We start from the raw sequence: 9,844 nt of genomic DNA, 5'->3' as shown, positions 1-9,844 counted from the left end.
GGTAGTTGCATAGGCTGTCAATGGAGAGACAGAAAGCTCTCAGATTTCATTAAGAAGATCTTTATTTGTGTTCCGAAGATGAACGAATGTCTTACAGGTTTGGAATGAAATGAGGGTGAGTAATTAATGACATAATTTTCATTTTTGAGTGAACTGTCACTTGATTAAAAGTAAATCCATAATGATAAATGATAATGAAAAATGCAAAAGAATCCTTTAAGGTTCTACAACCTTTTCTTCTAAACAATTAAATATGTCTTTGTATTATACAGCATTAGTATGAAACTCATTTTCATCAAAAAATAAAGGGCGGCACGGAAAAAACACCACAGACGCGGTGTAATCACCATGGGAAAACAAAGAGTAAAACTGGGAGCTGTGAAAAATATGATAGGCTACACCGGTGTTTTGCCAGATGAGAAGTTTATCTATGTATCATATTTTTACTCTTTTAATAACTGATTTCATTTTCCTTGATTTTATTTTGTGATTATTTTAATTCCTTTCTTTGTAAAGCACGTTTAATTCCCATAGTGTATGAAATAAACTTGCCTTGCCTTGCATGTATAGAACCTTTACTTTTAAGTGTGGTAAACAATTAAATATGTCTTTGTATTATACAGCATATATGTATAACCCTCGTTTTCATCACAAAATAAAGGGTGGCACTGTCCCCATTTTATTTTTGCTAATCTTATAATATTTCTGTTTTTTTTTTTTTTATCTGATGCATCATATAGTTTCTGGAATTTTTGTTGATGGCATGTTACATTTTGATTGTGAAGATATGAGATCTTGCAAATGTGTTGTATTTACTGTACTGTACATGTATTTATGGTCCACTTCTATAGAGTTTCCTTTGTGTCTTTTTTATTCAATCAAACATAATGCATTTGAGAGGAAAACTAATTATTTTGTCATTTAAAAAAAATAAAATATTGCAAAAAAGGAGTTGATAACAAAATTATTTGCAGTGCATGTAAATCTTTGAAAACCTTTATTTTTCTTTGTGCATTCCGAACACTTTTCATCACAAACGCACAAATTGTTCTCTCTTTTCTGCTGTCTTTTTTGCGGGTCTAAATCTTTTGCTTGCAAGTTGAAAAGTTTTGCTTGCGAAATGAAGCTGTCTCAGTGGGCGGTCTCTACCAACCAGGATGAAAGGCCCTTTTCTATTGGTCACCCTGGATCGAAGTGACAGATTGACCACGCCCACTACGTTCTCGCGCAGTGTGTCTGAGAGAAGAGCGAACTTTTAACATGGCGAGCAACAGGTCCTTTACTGTAACACAATTATTGTATTATACAATAACACAATTCTAGTTATTGTATTGTAACACAATAACACAAATTCTTGTGTTATTGAGTACATGTCATTCCCCATAACTTAGGAAGAGTTTCAAAGATTAGACGAAATTGTATTGTTTACAAAAATTTATTCATACAAATCTTACAACACAGTTTTTTGTTTTTGTTTTTTTTGTTTCTTACATATATAATGGTGACCTTGTGTGGCTCCCATGTGTTATATTGTACTACTGATCAACACAAGACACAGAGATTTATCTTAACATTTAAGTAAGGCTTTGGGCACTATCAGTCTCTGCACACAAAATGCGTTTCAAGGTTGAGAATGTTTAATGAATGCTGTACAGATAAACTACACACTATGCATAAAGAAGTTCAATGGAAAAAAATGGAAAGGCAGGGCCAGGTGGCATTTTAACAAATGATGTTATGTGAGAAATAGGAGGTGTGTGAGCAGATGATTGCAGCATTTGGAGGGCCACTAATATGCCATCTGAAATTGGTGGCCATTATAAAGATGAAGCAAAGGCACCCAAGCCGCTTAGCTGTCTCCTGTGTCACAAAGCCTGCAGGAGAATGCAGAATTAAACACAGATTGGTTTCACATGTTTGCACATACTAACATGCAAACAAACATGTACATATCACCGACAAGCTTAAGCATATATAACGTTGTCAAAGACTTGCAGAATCAGAGTAAATTATGCAAGTTGGTTTTACCTCAAACCGTTGCACCATTCATTTGACCTTTGGGAAAATTCTTTGGGATCATTACAGAATACCTCTTTATGTCATACCCAACAAGCTCCTATATTACTGATATTTATAACCACATACAGTAGATGTGACAGAAAATGGTAACTCTCAACTTCAAAATGCAGAGACACATATCTCCATTGATTAACAGCTTAATGGACAAATAACAGACATTTGACACTGATATGAGAAGAGTGCAATATGAGAAAGATAGAAAACTGAGAAAACAGAACAAAGAAAAGAATGAAATTCTATGAAATTTTTAATTTCCATATATACACTATCTTTCAAAAGTTTGGGGTCAGTAGTTTTTGTTGTTGTTTTTTTACTTTTATACAGCATTAAATGTATCAAAAGTGATAGTGAAGACATTTATAATGTCAAAATATTGATATTTTTAAACAAATGCTATCTATCAAAGAATCCTGGAGAAAGGATTCCTCAAAATCCTCAAAAAAACATTGAAAATAATAAGAAATATTTCTTGAGCAGCAAATCAGCATATCAGAATGATTTCTGAAGGATCGTGTGACACTGAAGAATGGAGTAAGGATGCTGAAAATTCAGCTTTGCATCACAGGAATAAACTATATTTTAAAATATATTCAAATAGAAAACAGTTATATTAATTTGTAATAATATTTCACAATATTACTGTTTATTTTCTGTATTTTTCATCACATAAATGCATCATAGAAGACTTCTTTCAAAAACATGAACAAATCTTACCGACCCCAGACTTTTTGAAGGTAGTGAAGGTCTGAACCACTGGAATCAATTCTAATGCACATGACACACACATTCATAGACAGGGACTTCAATTCCTTTTGTGAGATTTCAAAAGGGAACAGATGCATGCTCAGTGAAAAGCAGGAAGGACTGGACAGTGTTTAAAAAAGAGTGTTTGAAGATGCAGATTTCATTTAAGTTTATAAGCACAGGAAAGAGCTCATTTTTTTCAGATACATATAGAAGTTAAGGTATTAATAATATTTGAAAGGTGTGTGCAAGAAAGGAAACCGTGTTGAACGGCTTGTGAGATCTTTAGCCATAGATGACAGTGGGAAGAAGAACTTGACGTGAGTAAAAGAGCGTGGAAGGGACGAGAGGCATTCCTCACCGAGCCGTAGAAACTCACCGGGAATTCAGGAGGAAACTGTCTCAGCCAATCCAACAAAATTGCCTTAATCTCATCCGGGAGCTCACCAAAGCATATGTCTTGTAGCAAATCTATATCGTCAGGGCTGTTGTAAATAAAAAAAACTTCTTTCTTAATTTCAGGAGTGAAAGAAGGAAGGTATCATTCAATGTAATGGTTGTCTTTGAGACTATTTATTTACTCATATTCAGGCTGATGTATTTAATAGACAATGTATCGAAGCAAGCATGAATTAATAAATAAACAAACAAACAAATTATTATTTTGTTCAAACTAAACGACTGGTCCACAAGGCATATCGTTGCATTATCAGGTGCTTCAGTACAAAAGAAAAACAATATTATTATCAAAATATTCGTTTTAATGTCTTTACTTCATACATAAATACATGTTTATAAAGGACACAGGTGCGATCAAATGATCATCATAGTAGTCTTAGTGATGACTAACTTGCTACAAGAGCTGTACATGTACATGATAGTTAGAGACCAATTTGAAAAAGGCTACAAATAGGCGAGCCGCCGTCCTTTGCTTCTATATCTCTGTCTATACCTTTTGCCCAGGACCGTGGCCAGATACTTCTTTACGGCCATTTGCTTCCGGTAGCGACTGTAGCTGTCCGTGAAAACCCCGTCCGAGTGACGCTTTGAGAGCGGCTCGTTGTCGTCATCTATTGTGGTCCTTCCTCTGTATTAGAGAAAAAGAACAAAGCGTTCTAGAACCCAGGATATTACAGAAACACTTGACACTGACTTAGTGAAAAAAAAGTCCCATTTGTTTGGATTTAAAGGGATAGTTCACCCACAAATGAAAACTCTGTCATCATTTACTCTGTCATCTTTTTCTGAACACAAAAGAAGATATTTTGAAGAGTGACGGTAAGTAAACAGTTGGACTTCCATAGTAGGCTACTAAATGGTGCCCCGCAATAGTTTAGTTGCAAACATTCTTCAAAATATCTTCTTTTGTGTTCAGCAGAAGAAAGAAATTGATACAGGTTTGGAACAACTTGAGAGTGAGTAAATGATGACACAGTGTTCATTTTTGGGTGAACTGTCCCTTTAAGTGTGCAAATATTCATTAAAAAAAAATACAAAAAAACTTTGTTTCATTTAGTAAATAAGTTGTATATGCTTTTGTATATAAAAACGTTTCGAATATATATAAAAAAGAATAAGTTTTGTAAAAAAAAAATCCTAGCTAACACAAAATATGTTCTAAGAACTGATTTTTCTGTGGAATCATTTAAGGGAACATTCCATTTTATCATTCTACAAATATTTTGGTATCGTAAACTACTTTTGAATGTTCTCTGAACATTCTGAAACAATTAGTAGGCTAACATTAAAAAAAAAATGTTACACGAGCATCCAACTAAAATGTTTCATGGGGGGAAAAAGTTGTATAAACAGTGTATAATTCTAGTTCTAGTGTTTTGAGAATATTATTTAAGTCCAGAAAACTTTACTGAAACGTTACTGTTACTGAAGAACGAATGGAACGCTTCCTGTGTGAACGCCCTCTTATTCTTCCACAAATCTAATGAATGTTGATAACTGGATACATAGTAATAACTATAAATTAAACCAAATTGGCGATATTTACTTTTTAGAGAGAGCAAGATAGGTGGAGAGAAAGGAACTGTTCTTACCCCACGCGTTTTTCCATCAGTGTATGCAGGTATTTCCGCGCTGATAAATGAGCAAGCGCTTTCCTGTAGGCTTTATTAAACATCCCGTCAGCATGCCTTTCCAATCTGCGTGACAAAATACCAGATTGTACAACGACGTTTCAGTAAAGGTTTAAAAATAGGTCAGCCTTATAGCTGCAATATTCCCAAATTATAGCACTCGTCGTATAACATCCTCAGGCCGGTCGTTGAGAAACATTTTTTATTAGGCTATTCTATTTCGCAATTCAACTCGACACAACTCAAACAAGCAAACAAGCCTCGAATGTCTTTGTAACTAGAACAATCACAGTAATAAACAAACATAACCAGGCTATAGAGTAGGCTATCCCGTTTTGGGAATGTCTAGAAAAAAGAATGGAGTCCGGCCGGGTTATGGAAAAGTATAATCACCTCATCGAGGGAGGACTATATAACGTGTATGCGTCTTCAGTGACTGAAGGAGAGCTTCGAATAGTGATCTGGTCACTGTCAAAGGTTAGATCCGTTAATCCCTTGCCCTCCTCGTCAAATCCTGCAGTCTCCATTCTGTAAGACATGAAGTCATTTCATTCTCAAGTAATTATTGTGAAGTATAAGGCCACTCTGCACTTTCAAGACTTATTCGCATATGCTCTAAATATTTAAGTAGCCTATAGCTATTTAAATGAATACTAGCCTATATTAGTCTATAACCTTTAATAACAAGATATAGGAGATATTTCTGTAAAACTGCTTAAGCTAATTAATAGAATATCAGTGCTATATTTTTTCTTGCTTATATTGTGAAATCCGTCATAAGTCAGAAAAGATCAAAAGATTAGTCGTGTCTTTTAGAATTATTTACAATCATATACAAACCAATCCGATTCTACGTGAAAAAAGAATGCACATGCAAATGATGAAAGCCTACTTATTAAAAATGGTTCGTAATCATTTCTTATTAGGTAGCATACACTCTTAAAAATAAAAGTTCCAAGTCATGCCTTTGGGTTCCCCATGCAAAGAGCCTTTCATTTATTTTTTTATTTTTGTGAAGAACATTTTAATAATCTGAAGAACCTATAAAGGAACTTTTGTGCATTGAAAGGGTTCCATGGACGTTAAAGGTTCTTCATGGAACAATGCCAATAAAGAACGTTTATTTTCAAGAGTGTATAGCCAACAAAACAAGATCTGTTGAAAATGTGTGACACTTGTCAATAAAACGTGTATCTACGTTTTTTTTTAACAGCCTTAATAGCCAAAAATCCTGTTTCGCCGTCCCGCTGCACTACCCGAAATCCACAAGATCGTCGAGATCTCCGCGCGCTCGCCGAGACAGATGTGCAGTTCCCGTACCTGATGTTCGGATGATTCAGAGGCGAACACACGTTGCATTGTACGAGGAGCCCGTAGATAAGGAAGGCAAGAGTCGTTTTGCTGCTCGTCATCATTCTGTAGAATAAAGATATACATTAGTAGATCTTAATCGATTACAACCATCGTCTCTAACCGCATACAGAGAGGTCTTTAAAACTTTCAGTCTTAGAAGGTCAAACTGTTCTCGCTCCATTCTCTTCTGCTGTTACAGTATCAGGTGTCTCTGATAGCTCGCTGACTTCATTTTTTATAAGTTAATGCTTCAAATGTTCCAACAGATGCAAGCTCAAAACAACCCACTTTTATCTCAAACTGAATTATTTCACACAGAATAGCCTATAGAATCCCACCAATTCACGTTCCTTTCAGAAGTGGTTCACATACCTACGGCTGCTGTCCAGTGGAGGCTGCAACCAAGAATGAGATGAAAATCTCAAGCTCGCTCTAGACTCTCTCCTAGGCTGCTCTTTAAACTTTTATACTCGTCACTCTGTTATCCTTATGAGCACAGCGTAGATCCTATTTTTTTCCCCTCAGATCTCCATATAATGTCAGTCGAACGGATCTGAAACGAGCTATCATTTGTCTTCATCTCTCATTATATTATCGCGAGTTTTATTCCCCCTGCCCTTTCTTCTGGACCCTTTTCACTCCCCACTTGAGAGATCTTGTTGACGTCATCCTCCCTTACTATGGAGAGATGGAAAGATCACTGTACTTTTCCTTTCTCCATATATGGAGGAAGGGAAAGTACAGTGATCTCCATGGGACCCATTTTATGAAATTATAAAAATATTAACAATATAGTATTTGCTGCTTCATTTGAGTTAGTAAATATTTTCGTAGTAGTTTTATCTTTCTTAATTAGCATATTCAATATGACATAGGCCTACTGTATGTAGTGCATACAAATAATTTCTTCAAACAAAATAGCAATCATTTAATAATAATCAAACATTTATAGGTTTATTTTTAATTCCATTTAGTTTAATTAAAAAAAAAAATTCATTTCAGTGCACATTAAACATATGATTCAAAAGGTGTTAAAAATCATATAGGCTTCATGATTTAAAGTCACCATGAAGTCAAAATGGACAATTATTATTTATTTATTTTTATTTATGGAAAACTGCTGTAATTTTTTATTATAAATGATTTATCCGTGTACATCATTATTGTTGATTTTAATACATGTGTCCTCATATTAATTAAAATAACTTCCTCTCCCTCTTGCATTGAAATCTCTTCTCTCGAGGGCGGGGCAAACTGTCACTCACATGAGATTAACTAATAGCAAACCACAACCATCCAATAAATTCCCCATAGACAAAATCAAATCCTGTCCTACATTTGTTGTTGTTTGTGCAGCCGTTTTTTAATATATATATGTCACAATAGGGAAGAATGACAATAGGGAAGATTTCATGGTGACTTTAGATCGAAGAATCATCTTACAGGCTGTTTTGCAAAAGCATCTTAACTTAAAGGGAAAGTTCACACAAAAATGAAAATTAGCCCATGATTTACTCACCCTGAAGCCATCCTAGGTGTATATGACATTCTTCTTTCAGACAAATTCAATCGGAATTATATTAAAAAATGTCCTGGCTCCAAGCCTGATAATGGGAGTGAATGGCTGTTTGACTTTAGAAGTCCATTAAAGCGCATCTATTCATGATTAAAGTGCTCGAAATGGCTCTGAGGGGGTTAATAAAGGCCTTCTAAAGTGAAGCGTTCTGTAAGAAAAATATCCATGTTTAAAACTTTATCGACTAAAATAATAGCTACCGGCAGACGCCCGTACGGATCGATTTACGCCACAAGAGTAACCCTTGAACTTGACGCACAACGTAATGATGGAAATTGACGCCTCTCGTGGTTCAAACAAAGAGGACTGGGCAACCGTGTTCGTCATTACATTGTGCGTCAACCCCCACAGAGCTGTTTCAAGTACTTTTATCATGAATTACTGCGCACACTTCAAAAACGCGAACCCGTGAGAACGCTGATGGTGTGCACATGCATATTACAAGTTCAGTCTATAGGTTTGTGTGTTTGAATATATGTGCGCAGGCGTGTAGTCCTTCCCTACAAACCAAACCAGCCCTCAACAAACTACTGGTCTGGCCTTAAAATTTATAATACAGAATTTTTATTGCTTCCGCGTAGCCACGCGAAATGGAATTAGCACGACAACGTTTTATCTGTACAGAGGTAAAGGGATGGGAAGGAGGCCTTCACAAGGGAGAGACTAGTTGACACTTCAGGACTGCGTTGTCGTCGTGTCCAGGCGCAGGTCCTTCATCAGATCTGGATACGCCCTGGATCCGGCAGACTGCGGTAAAGCTTGGGATAAACAGAGAGACTAATATTAGCGTAGACGCCATTCTTCTTTGATGTAACGAGTTCATCAGGATTTATGGGAAGTGTTCCCGATTCCGGCTGACCAAATCTATGAAGCCTAACATTGAATTATAGAATGTGTCTATAATGTGTTATGTGTATGCTAGGTCAAAGAGATGTGTTTTTAGTCTAGTTTTGAACTGACTGAGTGTGTTTGCTTCCCGGACAATGTTAGGAAGACTGTTCCAAAGTTTTGGTGCTTAATAGGAAAGGGATCTACCGCCAGCGGTCGATTTTGATATTCTAGGTATTATCAACTGGCTGGAATTTTGAGATCGCAATAGACGTGAAGGACTTTAATGCGTTAACAGCTCGCTCAAGTACTGCGGAGCTAAACCATTTAGTGCTTTGTAAGTAGTCAGCAATATTTTAAAATTTATATGATGTTTAATAGGAGCCAATACAGCAGGGATAGACAACTCCGGTCCTGGAGGGCCACTGTCCTGCAGAGTTTAGCTCCAATCCTAATTAAACACACCTGAACAAGGCAATCAGTGTTTTCAGGATTACTAAATAGATACAGGCAGGTGAGTTTTTATCAGGGCTGAAGCTAAACTCTGCAGGACAGTGGCCCTCCAGGACCGGAGTTGTCTATCCCTGCAATACAGTGTTGACAGAACAGGGCTAATATGGCCATACTTCCTGGTTCTGGTAAGAACTCGAGCTGCTGCATTTTGGACCAGCTGTAGTTTGTTTATTAAGCGTGCAGGGCAACCACCCATAATAGCATTACAATAATCTAGCCTCGATGTCATGAACGCATGGACTAATTGTTCCGCATTTGTCAATGAGAGCATATGACGTAATTTAGATATATTTTTAAGATGGAAAAATGTGGCTTTATAGATACTAGACATGTGACTTTCAAATGAAAGATTGGTATCAAAGAGCACACCCAGGTTCCTAACCGACAAGACTTGACAGAGCAGCCATCGAGTGTTAGACAGTATTCTAGGTTATTACGTGAGGAAGCTTTTTGTCCAATAATTACAATCTCTGTTTTTTCAGAATTCCGCTAATTTTGTGAATTGGTAAGTTTCGTCAGTGCGTGAAGAAATATAGAGCTGCGTATCATCAGCATAACAGTGAAAACTAATTCCATGTTTCCATTCCATGTACGGTCTAAATCCTGACTGAAAATTCTTGCAGATATCATTTCTTTCTAAAAAGGAACATAGTTGCGGGTT

At 36.2% G+C, this 9,844-nt stretch overlaps 1 protein-coding gene across 2 annotated transcripts; it reads right to left on the bottom strand.

The window, feature by feature from the left end:
- Positions 1–1,427: 1,427 nt before the first annotated feature.
- adcyap1a (adenylate cyclase activating polypeptide 1a) lies at positions 1,428–6,914 on the bottom strand. 2 transcript variants are annotated; one of them, XM_081355857.1, is made up of 7 exons: positions 6,639–6,914; positions 6,234–6,329; positions 5,307–5,441; positions 4,875–4,979; positions 3,776–3,910; positions 3,203–3,308; positions 1,428–1,874 (listed from the first exon to the last, which is right to left on the bottom strand). In XM_081355857.1, the coding sequence occupies exons 2-7, from the start codon at positions 6,326–6,328 to the stop codon at positions 1,866–1,868; spliced, it is 585 nt and encodes a 194-aa protein (XP_081211983.1). In that variant the 5' UTR covers position 6,329; positions 6,639–6,914; the 3' UTR covers positions 1,428–1,865. The 2 variants fall into 2 exon arrangements, with proteins under 2 accessions (XP_081211983.1, XP_081211982.1); XM_081355856.1 differs by lacking the exon at positions 1,428–1,874 and having other exon boundaries at positions 2,910–3,308; positions 6,639–6,864.
- Positions 6,915–9,844: the final 2,930 nt, after the last annotated feature.

The sequence above is a fragment of the Scardinius erythrophthalmus genome (genome assembly GCF_964197995.2).
Source record: "Scardinius erythrophthalmus genome assembly, chromosome: 2".
Classification (NCBI taxonomy): Eukaryota; Metazoa; Chordata; class Actinopteri; order Cypriniformes; family Leuciscidae; genus Scardinius; species Scardinius erythrophthalmus.
The sequence above is the reverse complement of the archived record's forward strand: the minus strand, read 5'-3'. Positions and strand labels throughout refer to the sequence as shown.

What these genes read in the sequence shown, in the direction of transcription:
- adcyap1a (XM_081355856.1), bottom strand. Translation starts at nt 6,328, where the DNA reads ATGATGACGAGCAGCAAAACGACTCTTGCCTTCCTTATCTACGGGCTC. An exon ending in CTGAATCATCCGAACATCAG is followed by an intron (nt 5,442 to 6,233) that starts GTACGGGAACTG and finishes CATGTCTTACAG; the next exon opens with AATGGAGACTGCAGGATTTG. An exon ending in CTGATGGAAAAACGCGTGGG is followed by an intron (nt 3,911 to 4,874) that starts GTAAGAACAGTT and finishes TCTCTAATACAG; the next exon opens with AGGAAGGACCACAATAGATG.